The sequence below is a fragment of the Onychostoma macrolepis genome, chromosome 10 (assembly GCF_012432095.1).
Source record: "Onychostoma macrolepis isolate SWU-2019 chromosome 10, ASM1243209v1, whole genome shotgun sequence".
Lineage (NCBI taxonomy): Eukaryota > Metazoa > Chordata > Actinopteri > Cypriniformes > Cyprinidae > Onychostoma > Onychostoma macrolepis.
In genome coordinates this window covers 21752468-21771015 of record NC_081164.1, presented here as the reverse complement: position 1 = coordinate 21771015, position 18548 = coordinate 21752468, and the positions used below count along the sequence as shown (strand labels likewise).

Below are 18548 nucleotides of genomic sequence, written 5' to 3'. Positions count from 1 at the left end.
ACTGACTGCAGTTAATGCCATATGCTGAACTTTTCACACGTTTCTTTAAATAGATTTTTAATGATGTAAGGTATTTGTGTCATTTGTAGCGACCACTCATCATGTGGTGCGACCAATAACAGCAATAACTGTATTAAATTAAAAGTAAATTATCTAATTTCTGTGGCTGAAATATGAATCACTGCTATAGTATGCTTAAGTGAATGGTATTTTAAAAATATATTTTTCAGTTTTATGCAATTTACAGAAAAAATGTCTGCAAACTACAATTAAGAGGGCAACTCTGAAATTATAGAACAAAAATATGAGATCATTATGTACAAAAACTCAAAAGAAATGCAAATACTTTGTTTCTAAACCCTTCAATTACTGAGAACATCTAAAAAAAATGTTAAGCATGTTAAGGAAATTAATTAATTTTAATATAAATCATGGTCGTACCACATGACATTTTTTAAGGCTACAGCTGATTCATCTAGATGAAAAACACTAAAATCACTTGATTTAAAAATGTTATATGAATTTATGTGTACACAACCTTCTTAATGTTTGAACAACTACAAAAGATATTATAGATATCAAGTGATATATAGATATCAGTGTTTCCCATACGTTGATTTATTTGTGGCGGCCCGCCACAATATCCACATCGACCGCCATAAATACCCACCGTCCCCTGCCATCAGCTCCCCGCATCTCACACACACGAGCACGATTTTAGCACAATATTTAGCAATTTTCAGATCCTTTTAGTGGCTTTTTTCCATAAACTGTACATACTGACAAACCTAGCGACTTTTTTGAAAAAACCTTAGCTTTCATTCAGTTGGAAGATGTCGCCAGTGCTGCCCGGCGAGCGCGAGGTCTGACTGTCCCGGCGCAGTGTTGCCTCTCTCGGCATCTATTCTGCAGTGAGCGGCAGAGAAACAGGGTTTCAGTTGGCCGTACCGCAGCAGACTCGTCAATAAATGAGTACAAAACAGCATTTCCAAGCACCTGTCGCTTACTGACTGTTTGGAATTTTAAATTTGAACGTAATTCGTCTGTTAAAATGCTCATAGTTTGTTACTCAGACGCAGGCAGTGCGCTGAATATGACAAAATGGTAATATAGGCAAAACCACCACATATAGTCACTTTTTAGTGTAGATGTATGTTGGTTTTATCAGACGATGTCACGATTATAAATCAGGATTTAAGGAGTATAGTGAGAGTGATTCCTGGTTAACATATATTTATGGGTCGTGTTTAGTCGTGTTTTATGTATGACAACAGAAAATATGTGAATGTTAACAGCTTTATTGGGCATTCAGTTGTATTACAGAACATCTGAAGTGCCAAAACTTGACGAAATAAATATGCAAATTAATGTGCCATCACCTGCCGCCACAAGTGTCACAAAATCCTCTGTCCCCGATCCAGAACAGAGAGTTTAGCGTAGCGTCGTCGAGAGCTGTACATACGGCGCATATTCCACGAACGGGAGACCTCTGCGGGCTAGGGCACATAAGACTTCCTTGCTGCGGAGAGGAAAACAGGCAAACAAAAACTTTCAAAAAAGGGGGAAAACAAAACAGGGGAAAGGGAGCGCCGCTTACTTCTCTGTTTTGGGTCTTGGATTCTTTTACGGGTCGTGGTTGTAGTAATTGGTGCACAAGGAAGGAGTAGACGAAAGGAGACTTTAATAAACATCAACACACGAATTTCCATTAAACAACATCAATCCAACACAAAGACTAGGGGAGAACTGAGGACTAATAAGCAAGAACCAAACTGATCTAGGGCTCAAACTATCAGGGAACTGATAAGATAATACAACACAGGTGAATGCAATGAATGATGATTAACTAATGAAGGAACACAGGAAACTGACCAAATAAGGAAAAACAGGAACTAAACAGGAACATACACGTGACAATTAGTGCTGTCAAATGATATAATCGCGATTAATCTAGGGCTGTCGCAGTTAAGGAATTTCCCTTGCGGTAATTTTGAGTGGCTCAATAGCACTTTACTGTCACTTTTGATCAATATAATGCATCCTTGCTGAACAAAAATTATTATTATTTTTTTAAATATCCAATTTTATATAGGCCCTATATTTATACTACGGGGCTATATGTAGTTCCAGACAGGTCTTGACCGCATTACATGTTCATATCGCTTCGCCAAATGATTTCAGTTATTTCAAAGGTACTTACTGCTTACATTAGCAAAAAAAACAAAACCCTCCACCTCGGGTGTGCATTTTTTTCTAATAATTCAACGGCCTGTCTTCAATTTCTTACACACACACACACACACACACACACACACACATACAAATATATATACATAATTGGATGTCTTTTTTCAAAATTCCTCAAAAATTCACCTTCTGTTCTCCAATAACATAAGCAAAAAGACAGAATTGACATTTTTGGCTGAACTATCCCCTTTAAGTGTTTGGAAATGCACAGAAAATAAATGACTTTTCCTCCCAAATGTACTCGACACCGTCAGTTAAAGAAATATTTGAACAAGTGCAGTATATTCTGTAGACAAAATATGGCTCAGGATGATGAATTCTCTGGGCTGTATCACCTATCAGCCGTGGCAGGTGTATGAGATGAATGTGCTTCAGTTTTGGGTGCTAAAGCCTTGAGAGATATTCGGCCTCGAGTCTCTGACGGCTGCGGCGTAATTTCCTGCCAATTTTGTGCTTAAATACTGCGGCCCGTATTAATAAATGCAAATGCATGAGGAGCAGGCAAGAGTTCAACGAGAAAAAAACACACAACTGCCACTAGTGTGTAACCTTGACTCCATAAGGCTCCCATTCACCGTTTGACTTTCTATTCACACATTTTCATAACTGACAGTAAAGAAGACGTATGAGGGTGATTTGTTCTCGGCTTTGCCCCGTGCCGACATCCAGGCTCTTTGAGACCATGAATCATAATGGACAATGTGCTTTGCGAGGAAATGCGGAGTGTATTCGCAGCAAATTGATCTTATGCTGAGGGTTTATGTCTCGTTCCATACAAACAACTGGTAGAATTGATAAACGATAAATCCTGAAGAGGCTGAGACCTCACAATGGGAGATACAAACCATATTTCCACATATAGTTACTGTTAGGCTAAGTGACGGTCAATCAACACAAACTGGAACCTACTAAAATGATTCTTGTAAATAAAGATTATTAGAGTATGTTTTACAAGAAAGCACTATTTCAGCTTTTCTACTTTAAAGTGTTACATTTAATAAAAATAAAAAAAAATTGCCATTTTTTTGTAATCAGCATTGCTTTAGTATTAATGAGATCTTTTTAAATTACTGCTAATATATTTTTATATATAATTTTATTTTATTTTTTTCATTTTTATTAGGTGTAGGTCTTTTTAAACATAGAGTTTTTATATACAGTTTTAGTTATTCTAGTACAAGTTGAATAAAAAGTAAAATAAATAAATAATGTGAAATAAAATAAAATTCCAGTTAACATATATTTTTTCAAGCAATAGTTTTTATGGTTTAGTTTTAGTTCACTTTAACAACCCTGTTAATTATTTGTGATATTTAGCAATTTCTGAGTCAAAACTGTTTCAAAGAAAGATTTTTTTTTTCAGTGAAACTAGCAATCAAAACCAAAGAGCATCTTAAAAACCATATACAGCCAGAAATAATTACTGAAGAATAGATCTTTGTTGAATCATTTAATAATCATTTAAGATCTTTAAAGGTTCTCCTAAACTGCTAGTAAAGATCTATATTTAATCATTATTATGTCATTTTATATATGTTTTGGTATAACTATATAAACATTAAAAATGTGGATTTAACTGGGTTTTACAGCTTGATGGAATAGGAGAACGTTTTAAATGTCTCAAAAAGATGTTTTTATCCTCTAGTACTTTAGACTCACCAAACCAAAGAACCAAAGAGCATCTAAAGACAAAAATGTTCTAAGAATGTTTTGCTCATGTTCCCATTAAGTTATGAAAACGTTTTTGTCGTTGTTGTTGCAACTATTGAAACATTATAAATGTGCACACTTCACCTTTAAAGAAGAGGTTTATCCCTCATGTTATCATTCATCAGCACGATCCGCTTCCCAACATCTAGAGGAACTGAAATCCAGCCAAACTCCATCCCTCGCTTGCCATCTCCTTTCTTCCTGCTCTTTAATTGATTCTGCTGGCCGTTTCTAGCAAGACACAGCTACATACTTCACAATTATGACTAAGCTTCCGCGACACTCTGGTGGCAACTCAGTTTTATCATAAAGCGCATGACACCGCCAAGAGTAAGCAGCCACACAGTCATGATTAAATTGAACACTTCAATGCCTCCGGACCAGCTTTCGGCAATGATAAACGACCTGGAAGTAAAGATAACATAGTAGGGGATGTCAGTCTTTCTGACCCGAGATCAGATAGGGAAACCCTCCTGATATGCTTAGTGCAGACACTGAGTGTTTAGACGTGATTGGCAGGTGGATTTTGAGCCAACAAACCAGCCCCGGATCTCACCAGTCTGCCTCGGTGCTGAATATAATTGCCTTGGCAGAATGAACAAATGTGAAAAAACTGCTGCTGCACTACTCTGTTAATTCACTGACCGCTGTATTTGTCATCTGTGTTAGTAACAGTCACATTTCTGGGCCTATTATTATTACAAATAGGTAAACAAAGGCCGAGTGTCAAAAAAGAAATACTATCACACCATACGAGAGCTTATACCCTGTTAAACAAAGGATCGAAACGTGTTTTACAGCCTGATGAAGCACAAGAAACTTTATAAGCCTCTGAAAGAAATTTTTAATCTCCAGTTCTTCAGAAAAAAACAACTAAGAACTAAGAAACCAAAACACGGATCTGAAGAACGTATGAAATATCAAAAATGGTTTAATCTCCAAAAAACCAGAGTACCTCAAAAACCTCATACAGCCAAAAATAATTACAAGACGATAATTCAAAAACCAATCAACATCTTCAAATGTTCTCCCGAACTCCTAAAAATAAACCTTTCAATTATTATATTCAATTCATAATGTTTGACATTTAAAGGGGTGGTTCACTGTTTTTTTCTAGGCCTGATTGTGTTTATGGGGTGCAGTCTAACATGCGTTAATGCTTCGTTTTAAAAAAAATGCGCATCCATGTATAACGCTTCTCATAGCTATGTGAAAATAAGTGTATAAATGGAACAATTCATTGTTTGAGCTGAGCCAGTGATCTGAATGAGAGATTGAGAGAGAGAGAGAGAGAGAGATGCAGAGCGTGTGCAGAGCAGGGCGACGCGAGGAACAGGATTGAGAACCGCTGCATTAGAACATTGATTTTGAAACTTGTGAATCCATTAGAATTGTTAGAAGACAGAATTGTGATTCATATATGAATAGATTTTTACGTGCACCCTAGTTTTCTACTCTTCTCTAAAGCAGCACAACATGGCCTCGCCCCCTTCGTTGCATGTTCCCGGGGGCGGGGTTTATCTGGGTTTGTGACATAACGAACCCGGGAAGTAGCTCATTGTATTCCCTACCAACCGTTTTTGTAGGCTTTTTGTATCAACTTTGCAGATACTGTTTATGCTCAAACAGCAACATTAAACAACAGTGAAATCGCAATCAACCACCCCTTTAACCCACTGGGGTCGACAAACGCGGATATGCGTTTTGTGGCATCTTCTCCTGATAACACCGAAAAGAACTTAAATTACACTTTCAGTTTTGATCGTACAGATAAGAGCAATACATCAATCGAATCTGTAAAGGGTCTACTTTTATTTGTATACACACATAATAACAACAAAACTTTGTGCATTTATAAAATAAAGAAAACAAACAGGGTGCGCTGTCTGCAGCGTTGGTCTGCGTGATCTTCATTTAGAAACGCATCATTAAAATGAACTGTAACTCAGCAAATATTCAACAAAGAGACATGAGAGATATATCTATAGAAAGCTTTACATGTCTACTTTTAAACTAGTCTTATCGAAAACAAATATTCTGTGATAAAATAATCCATATGAAACCAATGTGATGTCCAGTCTTTCACGTCTCCCTTCATTATCTCTAATTAGATCATGCCCACGCACTGTGCGCGCTGTTGATATTATAATCGTCTACGTGAAGCACGCAGCATGTAAACACCCACATCACAGCAAACAAAGCAGCGAGAGTGTACCTCAGGTTCATCTCGGCTACTGTTCACTTCGCACTGAGAGGAATAAGACAGAATTCACCTCAGAATAAGACTCGCTGTGACAAATAAAACAGAATTTACCTCAAGAAGCTTTGGATTACCTCAGAAAAGAAGAATGCAGTGGCTTGATCCAGCAGACATCATAAACATGAGTAAGTCTTTTTTTATTAACCTACTTGTATTAGTTTTCACATAACTTGTACACATTATACTAGTTTACTTTTTCCAAACTATAATTCCTGACTAAATGTATAATCAAGTGAAACATTATGAAGTTTCATTCACAGCATCTATATGTCTCACGATGCCAGGATGTTTTTTATGTTCTATAAAATAGACAGCAATACGATATAAAAGTAATATGAGTTATAATGTTACTAGCCTTACTATGTCAGTAAGAACGATTAGACAAAACTTTACTGTGATAGGCTATTCTCTGTTCACAAATATGGGCTATATATGTTTATAACTATAGTTTTTGGATTTTATAGGCCTACATACAACACATGCTTGTGTTTATGAATGTAACTAAGCTTCTGTTAATGAATATCTGCTCTGGTGTAAATATTTTGAATGTGTTATACCCGGTCATTGGTGTTTGCGATTGTCTGAGGTGTAAATGTATCAAGTAAGCTAGTACTAGTATCAGTGACCATCACTATAATGTTAATAGAGTGGTGGAACTATGATGTCACTTTGTAGGCAAAAACCCGGAAGCAAGTTAGCATTATAGCACTTCCGGTTCCATCGTCACAGAGTCAATGGGTTTTTTGAATGGGAGTTTGGTTAAATTCCTTAAATAAGGTCCGTGGTTCACACAAGCTCAAGATACTTTCACGTTTTATTCTACAACATAAAACACACCAGTTACACCCCACTCGTGATTTTTTTAAACTGTTACGTTTCTTAAAAAAGACGGTTTCCAACAGGTTGCTAAATGGCACTACAGGCACTGTCGGAGACATTCAACACCATCACGCCAAACAGTTTATCAATATACAGTATTTTCCAGTTGTAGTATAATTTATAGTACAATTAACTGTAGAATAACCAATTAGTTTGCTGCATTTTATATTGTTGTTCGACAATGTTTTTTTGCTTTGCTTTCCGATCACTTTGCTCAACAAGTGATCGGAGGAAAGATGCTTGTTTTATCGCTTACTGATGCGGAGACTCTGGATTCGTGCCATAAGGTAAACCCATATGATTATTTCATGTAAACACCACATTTACCGGCTTAGTCACGGTGAAAGTGAAACTTTAACGATGCATACTGTTTAAAGCCACATTAAAATGAAATGTTTACGGTCACAAGAAGCTGTTAGAAAGCATATAGATTGAGAATTTTCTAGAAGCAAGGATTAAATAACTTTTTGTGTTCCAATCCTAACAAAACGATAGCTGAAATGTGGTACTTTATTCACTAAACTAAGTCTAATCTTACCATATCCAAAAACTCGCTCACTCTGCTGTTATTTAATAGATTAAATGCACTAGAATTTTATTGAATAGTACGTGGAGGCACGTTTTAAATTAAAATATTCATATCAAGGATTTTTGGACTTTTAATGCACCTTATTTCGAAATGTACAGAAATACGTGCTTTCATACAGGTGCATCGCAATAAATTGGAATGTCGTGGAAAGTTCATTTATTTCAGTAATTCAACTCAAATTGTGAAACTATTATAAATTCAATGCACACAGACTGAAGTAGTTTAAGTCTTTGGTTCTTTTAATTGTGATGATTTTGGCTCGCATTTAACAAAAACCCACCAATTCACTATCTCAACAAATTAGAATACTTCATAAGACCAATAAAAAAAACATTTTTAGTGAATTGTTGGCCTTCTGGAAAGTATGTTCATTTACTGTATATGTTTACCACGAACTCTTCAGCAGCTGGAAACCTATATCAGGCAAGAATGGGACCAAATTCCAACACCAAAACTCCAGAAACTCATAACCTCGATGCCCAGATGTCTTCAAACTGTTTTGAAAAGAAGAGGAGATGCTACACCATGGTAAACATGCCCCCGTCCCAACTATTTTGAGACCTGTAGCAGGCATCAAATTTGAAATGAGCTAATTTTGTGCATAAAATTGTACAATTTCTCAGTTTAAACATTTATGTTATCTACGTTATATTGTGAATAAAATATTGGCTCATGTGATTTAAAATTCTTTTAGTTTTCATTTTATTCAAATTTAAAAAACGTCCCAACATTTCCGGAATTCGGGTTGTAGAACTGTATTTAATCGGAAGGCAATAAATGAATATAAATAATAAATATTAATTATATATGTAAATATAATTATGCAAAATGTATATAATAACTAATATTATTTATGTAGATCAATTTATTTTTTCATAAAATGAATGATATTCTTATATTATACATATATATATATTATTTTATACATGATCTAAGTAAATAAATGTTATTAATAAATAATATTTATGTAAAAGAAATGAGAAACTATTATTTTTAAATAAATATTATTTAATTAGATTTATGTAAAAATTATTTATTTAACAAGTAAATAAAAATATAATTTTACAGCATATTATTTTTTGTAAAAGATAATAAACACAAGCATGTAAAATGTATGTAATGGATATATTAATATATTTTTTCCTTGTAATAAATTAAATAAATAAATAGTAATGCAAAATGGTTCTTTAGAAATCCGCATATGTTCTGTTACTTTATAGAACCCATATGGGCTTCACTTTTAGTTCTTTAGGACAACATCTATGATCTGGTGCTTCAAGAAGCCCAGAAACCCAAACACAGATCTGAAGAACCTGAAGAAATCTGGTTCAGGGAATCTGAAGAATGAAACATAGATCAGCTGTTTTCATCTCCAAAGAAACTAACAACTCAAGAGCCTCAAACAGGCCACAATGCCTTGCTGAAAAGAACCATTAAATAGCCTTTATGCTTAAATGTGTGCACCAGTATGAAACTACACAAGCGAGCCCATGAGTCAATTTTGAAAATTGAGATATAATAATACACTGCTAAATCTACCTTGGAGGTTAGAAGAAAAATAGAAGTGATTTCAGAAATGAAGATTTTGCTGATGGCTCTTTAGGGCACAAGGACTTCAAAATGAAGAGTGAAAGTGGGTCATTGGATGTATACAGACCTGTGTGGACTCCCAACGCACATGTAAGATCAGCCCACTGCACTTCCTGCAGAGGAACCAGCTGAGCCCAGCCCGGCTCTGATTGCGGCCTGATTCTGCGTCTCACATGGACATGAGCAGGATATTTCAGGCTTGTGCTTTATGGAGCTTACAGCAGCGGCCATAGAGATGAAGCTGAACAAACTGTACAAAACCCCAGTTTCTGCCAAAGTGATCAGATGCACACCATGAAACAGATGCACACTGAATGAGAAAGACGCACATTCCAGAAGATCACAGAAACTTGAAGAATTAGATACAAAGTATAAAAACATTAATAAAAAGAAATAAATGTAAATATATAAACAAATCAAAACACCTAAAAATAGTTTAATATTCAGTTATCATCCTATTTTATATAAACTGATTTACAGCTTTAAAGGTGCAACAGGTGATCGTCTTCAGAAACATATTTTGTTATGCTGGTTAAAAGTCTCTTCACATCCCAATAGCAATCATTAAGTTAGGTGGTCTAAATGTATTAATATGTATTTAAATATTGTGTGGAAGGGGTAGGATCAAGAAATGTTTGTCCAATCAAAATGCCCATTCCGAGCATTTTGATTGACTTTCCTACCTGCCTGTCAACATATGTATTAGCATACCTCTGCACACCCGGTTCGCGCAGACAGGATATGTCATCAGCTCGATCACGTACGCTGTGCAGACAGAGCGAGAACGGCAGGCAAACATCAACAACCTGATTTTCCTTCCTGGTATTTTACTGACTGTACTATAAAGTTTTCTCACCGGTGAATGACACATGATGTATTGTAGTAATTTTGTGTCTGGTTGTCTGATCTGTTTGCGTTCATGCGTTCAGGAGGTGAAGCTTTGGACGGCGATTGCAGGGAGGGTGGAACATTCACTTTCAGTGCTATCAGGCTAAAGTTAACATTTTCCAAGATCTCCTACTGCACCTATCGATACAACCACATCATCTACAAGCCAATCATAGCATTATTACATGCATTGTTACTATAAGAAGAATTTAAAAAAATATATTGAGACTTCTGAAATTAAAGGAATGTAAATAGAATGCAAGGAAAACTGTAATAAATTGGAAGACATAATTGTAAAATTGATATGTATATATTTATACTGATTCTGTGTGCAAACTATGTATATCAGTCTCGCACCAGTCTCACCCTAGCAACCACATAGCAACATGCTAAAAAAACAATTAGAACATCCCAGCAACACCCTGGCATCACAGTTTCTTCAAAAAAACAATATTCATCCTGTTATTTTATATATACTGAAGTCCAAGTAAAAATATTTAAATGCTGTCGCATGTTGTCTACATGCCAATCATAGAAGTATCAAATGCATTTTATATAAGAAAAATTAAAGAATATTTTGATTATATATATACAGTGTATATATATATATATATATTACATGTCTTCCAATTCCATACAGAAGGTACCTGAAAAAGATACCTTCACATAAACTTGAAGACTCACCCTAGCAACCACATAGTAACATGCTAAAATGATTCTAACAATCAGATCACCCTAACAATGACCCTAGCAACACAGTTTCTTCTTCAAAAAAGTAAAATCTATACCACCAACAAATATGAACCCAGGAAATACCGTTTTTTGGGGGGTCCCATGATATGTTTTGAAGTAACTTGGAGTGGATATATCATCACTGTAGCATGAAGTGCCACAGCACTCAAGTGTAAGGTATGTCTGGCCACCAGCGTGCTCTCATTTCTAATGCATCCTCAATCTGTGCAGACAGAAGAGCAGAATTCCGCATCCATCACCCCAGATATTGTATCCTGGAGTGCTGCGGAGAGCCAGGGGCTTACAAAGTTCATAACCATCTGTTTCAATTACAACACATATGCATCTCATTACCAACACCCACAAGCTCAGAGCATGACGTCAGCATCGTCCTCTGGAGCAACGCGAGCGTTTATGGTGGCAGCCGTCACTCTGTGTTAGACTGCTTCGGTGTAATTCCCCATGATCCACTCTGGTAAAGCTTGTTCTGATGCATTCCTTCATTCCAGATTTAACATCTGTGATCAAATACTGCTGAAAGCCTGTAAATAAATGCTGCTGAAGTCAGTCACCTCAGTAATAGTCCCTTCACTGACCGTCTGATGCAAACCGCATGCAAACATGCAACCAAACATGACTGATTGACTTTATGCAACTCACACCAGTTTAGGGACGTACCAGTTCACCTAGAAACCAAATCATAGTTAACAAGAACCCGTTTGATGCATTTCAGCGAAAGAACTAGTCACTGCATCTGCCAGACTGACAGGTTAACTAGATATCCATCAGAAGTCTGTGCATTTTGGATGGACAGTAATACTGCTCACACATTTCTGCTCATTTTATTGACGTTTTTTCACCAAGCAACATTACTGTGCACTTATTTCAACAGGTTTCTACACCGGTCGATCATGGACCCTTTTCACAGACTGTGATGATATATCTAGCAAAGTTTTTCTTTTATTTTCATTTTTAAAAATGTAATGCACATTATAACACTATATATTGTGTTATATTACACTGACATTATATTTTTAGAAATCAAGTTAATGCTGCTGCACAAATGTTGAAAAGCACTTGCATTAGAAACACTTTCACATCTTTCTCTCTTTTGACCAACGTGATCAATCTTTTCATACATATACTATACGAGTACATTTTTTCCGTTATTTTTTTCTTTTGCTATTATACGTACATTATATACATATATACACACTTTTTTTTTTTTTTTTGCATTGTTTTTCATATAAACACTATTGAGGATTTTTATTTATTTTTCTTTTGCTACTGTATTAAGCAAATGGAAATGCAAAAAGTCGTATATTTGTTGTAGTTTCCATATGCCATGATAGAAGTTTACTAACCATGATGATTTCTGCTTTGAAAATGTGAAAAGAGTCCAATGTCATTCAGATAAATCCACCCATAAAGGCAGCTAAAGACTGTGATCGGTCGCTTCACCTGTCAGTCAGAAAGACTATTTCTGTCTAATACCAGATAAAAGCTCAATGTGATAAATCAACACTCAAAAGCTTTTGGTCCAGAAACCTGCCCCACATATTAAACATCACTGAAGTTCTGATATTTCAATCAGCTGTAAGATCGTGATTAGACTGAAGCAATAAAATAGGAAATAAATAAATAGATTCAAATTCAAAATTCTACTTTCCTTTCAACACAAACATATGACTATGTTACAATAATGTACAATAATGCACATAATGTTATAACAGTGCATATTACCTCAGACACATCAAAATATCCTCACCTTAGATGATTTGCATGTTCTCCACACTTGGCCAAACTGGTGTTTAGCTGGTTGGCAAGCAGGTCTCACACCCTGACCAAGTAAAAACTGCCCAAAACCCCAACAAAACCCGCAAACCAGACCAGCCTGAGCGGAAAACCATCCTAGGCTTGTCTTTAAGATGTTTTTTCTCAGCAGGTAAGTATTTTATTTCGGACTGGAGGAGACGATTCAGTAGCTATAGTAGATCTGCAGCACGTCGGACGCGTCGCGTCTCGAACGCGCGATCGCGTTTTGTAGCGTCAAACGAGATACCTTTAATTAAGTAGGCTACCTGAGGTCCTGCGCATTAATAATTCATCATTAATAAAGTTTTTTTTAACGTTTTGTTAATATTTTAGGCTATTAACGCCTATTAAATAGCCTACTGTAAATAATATCGATATTATTATGAAATATAATTATGAATGAATATGAAGTTCACAGTCGTAATTGTGATGATAATTAATCCACTATTTGACATGAAGGCTTAAAACACACGACATTAAACAGTGCAAGTGTTTCTCCTGTCGCCACAAACCGCTGCGGCGCATCCGACCCATTGAAATACACGAGTTAGTGTGTACTACAGGAATAGACACTTACATCAAGACAAAACCGCTCATTTTGAGACTATATTAACTAAAAATTAAACAACAGATATTCCGCATCCTATGAACTCGATCAAACCCACTCGATGCGTAAACACCTTCACGTTATCTGTTGCATTAATGAATCAATTAGCCTATCAAACTGCCACATTATACATTAATACATCATCCAAACATAATATAATAAACTACATAAACTAAAATCATAAAACGACATCAGAATAATTAGTCGTTTAATCTCCAGTTGGCACAAAGCAAAGTTCCTCCTCAACTTACTGCCGTTATTCCAGTCAGAGGACCGCGCGCGGACACAATTCCAGGAAAAAAAGTCGTTATTCACCTCAGATTACCGCAAATAATATGAATAAGGTGATACTCGCCTTTGCTGACGGAGCCTGTGATGAAGTAAAAGATGAGATACAGCGGTAAAACCATTCCAATAGTGTGTGAGCCCCGCAGATCCATGATGCGCTACTGATGCCGGAATGAGACTGACTCTCCTCAGCGCGAGACTCTAGGACCTAGCGAGAGCGCGCGCGGGTGCGTGCGTGTGTGTGTGTGTGTTCTGCTCTCAGTGGCTCTTTCACGCCATCCTGCTGCCGAAAACATCTGAATACAGTCTGCGTGAAACACACACACACGTTTGTTTCTCTGAATTGTGGGGATAGACTTCTATTGTTTTTAAACTGATCAAACGATATTTTCTATTCCCTAACCCTAAACCTACCCCTTACAGACAACCTGTTTGCATTATTACACTTTCAGATAAACATTATTTACTATTTTTCTTTTTTTAAATTCCCTCGTAGGGACCGTAGGCCAGTCCCCAGTCCCCACAATGTAAAAAAAATCAGGTTTTACTATCCTTGTGGGGACATTTGGTTCCCACAATGTAGCATAAACACACACACACACACACACACACACACACACACACACACTCGCAGACACACAGAGCACCGTCAGGTGTACAAACCTGCTGCGGCTTTAATTTAATCTCATCAGGTTATAAGGAGAATCTGCAACGCTGTCAGATATCACTTTAATATTCAAACTAAATGCGCCTATGAGAAATTACAAATGAATTTGAAATTCCAATTTGAACTGAACGTAAAAAAATAAATAATAATAATAATAAATAAAACTTAAATATAACTTAAATATACAACTGTAACTGTGTGTGTGTGTGTGTGTGTGTGTGTGTGTGTACTGGTTTTTGTGGTTTACGGGGATAAAATTTGTATAATGACATGGGTATGACAGAGGTATTACTATTTGAAGGTGGTTTATGAGGACACTGCCTATGTCCCCGTAATTCAAAAGGCTTAAAAAAAACATACTAAATGGTGTTTTTTTGAAAATCTAAAAATGCACAAAGTTTCCTGTAAGGGGTAGGTTTAGGTGTAGGGTTGGTGTAGGGCAATAGCACATACAGTAAGTACAGTATAAAAACCATTACGCCTATGGAGAGTCCCCACAAGGATAGCAAACCAGATATGTGTGTGTGTGTGTGTGTCTGTGTCACTGATTAACACGGTGGCCGAGAGAGTTCAACGCCCTAAAACTTCAGAAAACACGTGCAAATAGAAAAAGCACCAGCAAATCAAGAAAACATCTTCATCAGTTTGACAGCTGGTGCTGTAAATGCTCACAACACAACCAAATAAAGAATTTTATTTGCAGCGCTTTTCTTTATTTGTTTGTGTTGTGAGTATTTTTATTATATTTACTCTTTTATGTTAATATTTCTCTTAATGAAGTCCTCTAAAAAAATGTTGCTGTATGACAAATACTGTAAATGCTGCTTATGTTGTTTTAATACTTAAATTTGTATTAGTACTGATTATTTAAGTTATTTAAAATGACACATATAGAAAAGTGTATTAAATTCATTATATAAAAATCATTAAAAAACTTATGTTAATACTTCTCTATAAAGTTCTCTAAATGATGTGGTGGGAGAGCTGCCATATGATAAATAAATGCTGGCGGCGGTGTTAATTGTTTTGACAGTCTTGAACTTAATTTAGTTTTGGAATATGATGAAGTCATGCAAAAAAATATATAAAAGGCATAACTAGTCAGATTTAATGGTGTAATTGTTTGTTTTTCACAATATCTTTCATTCAGTATTCCTTGTCAATCCAATTCATCATCCCGTGTGTTGTGGTCGAATCGATTCAAATTCACACTTGTGAACTAAAATGATCAGATTCTTAAATTGTGAATTTTGCTCAATATTGCAAGAGTACATGCACCCAATTAATCTGTTAGTAACTGGATTGAAAAGGCTTCATGTAAATGCATCAATCTGCCTGACTGAGCTTGATCTGCGTGACATTTTGATCCGATTGAAAGTGGTAATAATCAGATCAATAGGAAAATAAACTAAGCATGTAATCATTTGAATCTTCAGATTTAAAAAAAAAGACAGCGATGCTGTGATGCATATGTTTTCCATAGGTTTTCATAATCAGATCTCTAATTGCATACTTACTTTGAATGTGCAGGTAGCAGCGGTTTCAGATGTGTGTTTGCTTTATGTGCCGGTCAGACACTCTCGTCCTGTGTAAGTGAGCGGTTCTTGGCTAGAATAAGCTGCAAAGTGAACCAGACATTCATGCTGAAGTCTGACACTACAAGAGATATACAGTAGTCCAATGCATTAGAGTCACAGTGATTAAATTCCCAATATAACCCTATATCCCTCAATGACGATAAAAACATCATTCTTTAACCAGTATGTGAGTGTGCAAGCATTAAATCAGTGGTGTGTATCACCACACCCAGTTAACCCATGTGACTGTACTGTACATGTTTCAATAGGCAGATGAACAGCTGAGTGCTGATCATATGATTTATAATAACAGAGTTGTGGAGCTAATCAACATCAGAACTGCTGAGAGTGAGGTGAAGCATCTCATCAGCCGCAGTACATCTGTGAGACACAAACAAACACACACACACACACACTCTTACGCAGCAGGGACTGGGTGACTTTAAAAGAATAAATCACACACACAAAAAAGTTTCCTGGGGAACACAAAAGGAGACATTTGAATCATGCAGCTCTTTTTTTGTTTTCAAAAACAATTCAGTGGCCACTTCTGTCAAGCTCCAAAAATGAGAAAAAAAAAAAGTGAAAGTATCATAACAGAAGTGACTCATATGGAAAGCCATTTCCACCACAGGAGAAAAAATACATATATATATATATATATATATATATATATATATATATATATATATATATATATATATATATATATATATATATATATTTATTTATTAATTTTACATCTTGAAATTATGTTTTTGTTTTGTTTTTTCTCCAGCACACAGTTTTGGGTGAAATCCATTACTAATCACTGCACTAATTACAGTTTTCCCTTGGAAAAAGTAAAGAAAGTGGTAGATTTTTCTGCAATTTAACAATTCAGTTACTTCGGATGTAATTGCATTAAATACTGTATAGACTATAGAACAGTGGATTTAACATCAAAATTTAATATCGAATTTTAAAATATAATGCAACCTCCTTTCATTAAATACTTTAGTCAGTTCAAGAATCATTTTATATTTATATTATTGATATTATTGATAAGTCTAAAAAAAAGTCTTAAAAGTCTAAACTTGTACTGTTTAACTAGTCGAGGTTGATATATAAAAAGTCATAAGTAATGCAATACTCTAGAGAGAGTAATGAGTACAGTAATCTAATTACATTGTTGAAGATGTAATTAGTAGCTATAATTAACTTTTTAGGTAACTTATCCAACACTGCTGCTATAGAATAAAAAAATATAAAGGGTAATTGTGACTTTTTATCTCACAATTCTGACATTTTTCCTTAGAAATTCGAGTTTTTATATTACAATTCTGAGTTTATATTTCACATGTGAACCGAAATCTAAACCCAAACTGGATTTTAGCGTGTGTATAATAAGTTTTCATGAAAGTTTCACATTGTTTTGTTTGTTTTTGAATGTTTGTATATAGTATTTGTTTTTATATTTGAGTTAGGAGATGTTTCACTGGGAACAAATATCCAAATCTAGCATGGCCATGGTTGAGATTATTCTAAGTAAAGAAAGCCACTTCATTCCCCTGAATTATTCAGCTCTTCACAAGGGTTTGGACAAACTGAACCCTGTTGCTGGAGTAAAAGCTTTTAGCCATACCGTTATATGGAAAAACAGTGTTAGAGAGGCCATGAGTCTTTGACACATTCAGAGGAGAGTAAGAAGCACAATAACACAGCATAATCACTAGGAAAATATTCTGTGAAGTGCTTCAAAAACTTTTAGCAAATGGGTAAATATCATGAAAACTGTCAAGAACATCCAACTCCAGTTCATATTTCAAAAAAAATAAAAAAATAAAAAAATAAATATTTAATGAATCATATAATATATTGTAATAATAGTAATAATAATAATTATATGTAGTAAAATGTTTCAAGTCAAAGCAAATTAAGATCTAAAATTATATATATATATATATATATATATATGTATATACAGTGAGGAAAATAAGTATTTGAACACCCTGCTATTTTGCAAGTTCTCCCACTTAGAAATCATGGAGGGGTCTGAAATTGTCATTGTAGGTGCATGTCCACTGTGAGAGACATAATCTAAAAAAAAAAATCCAGAAATCACAATGTATGATTTTTTAACTATTTATTTGTATGATACAGCTGCAAATAAGTATTTGAACACCTGTCTTATCAGCTAGAATTCTGACCCTCAAAGACCTGTTAGTCTGCCTTTAAAATGTCCACCTCCACTCCATTTATTATCCTAAATTAGATGCACCTGTTTGAGGTCGTTAGCTGCATAAAGACACCTGTCCACCCCATACAATCAGTAAGAATCCAACTACTAACATGGCCAAGACCAAAGAGCTGTCCAAAGACACTAGAGACAAAATTGTACACCTCCACAAAGCTGGAAAGGGCAACGGGGAAATTGCCAAGCAGCTTGGTGAAAAAAGGTCCACTGTTGGAGCAATCATTAGAAAATGGAAGAAGCTAAACATGACTGTCAATCTCCCTCGGACTGGGGCTCCATGCAAGATCTCACCTCGTGGGGTCTCAATGATCCTAAGAAAGGTGAGAAATCAGCCCAGAACTACACGGGAGGAGCTGGTCAATGACCTGAAAAGAGCTGGGACCACCGTTTCCAAGGTTACTGTTGGTAATACACTAAGACGTCATGGTTTGAAATCATGCATGGCACGGAAGGTTCGACCGCT

The 18548-nt window shown here is 35.6% G+C and overlaps 1 protein-coding gene across 6 annotated transcripts in view; it reads right to left on the bottom strand.

Annotated features, from left to right (window-relative positions):
* cntnap3 (contactin associated protein family member 3) overlaps nt 1-13893 on the bottom strand; it is a 173341-nt gene extending 159448 nt beyond the window's left edge. For 2 of the 6 annotated variants that reach the window (XM_058788619.1, XM_058788622.1), the window contains exon 1: nt 13673-13891. In XM_058788619.1, the coding sequence (XP_058644602.1) occupies nt 13673-13757 (85 nt within the window). In that variant the 5' untranslated portion in view covers nt 13758-13891. Of the gene's footprint in view, nt 1-9986; nt 10041-10131; nt 10302-10979; nt 11720-13672 lie in introns of those variants that run through there. The other 4 variants (XM_058788621.1, XM_058788620.1, XR_009273044.1 and 1 more) reach the window with 4 other exon arrangements.
* Between the last annotated feature and the right edge of the window lie 4655 nt (nt 13894-18548).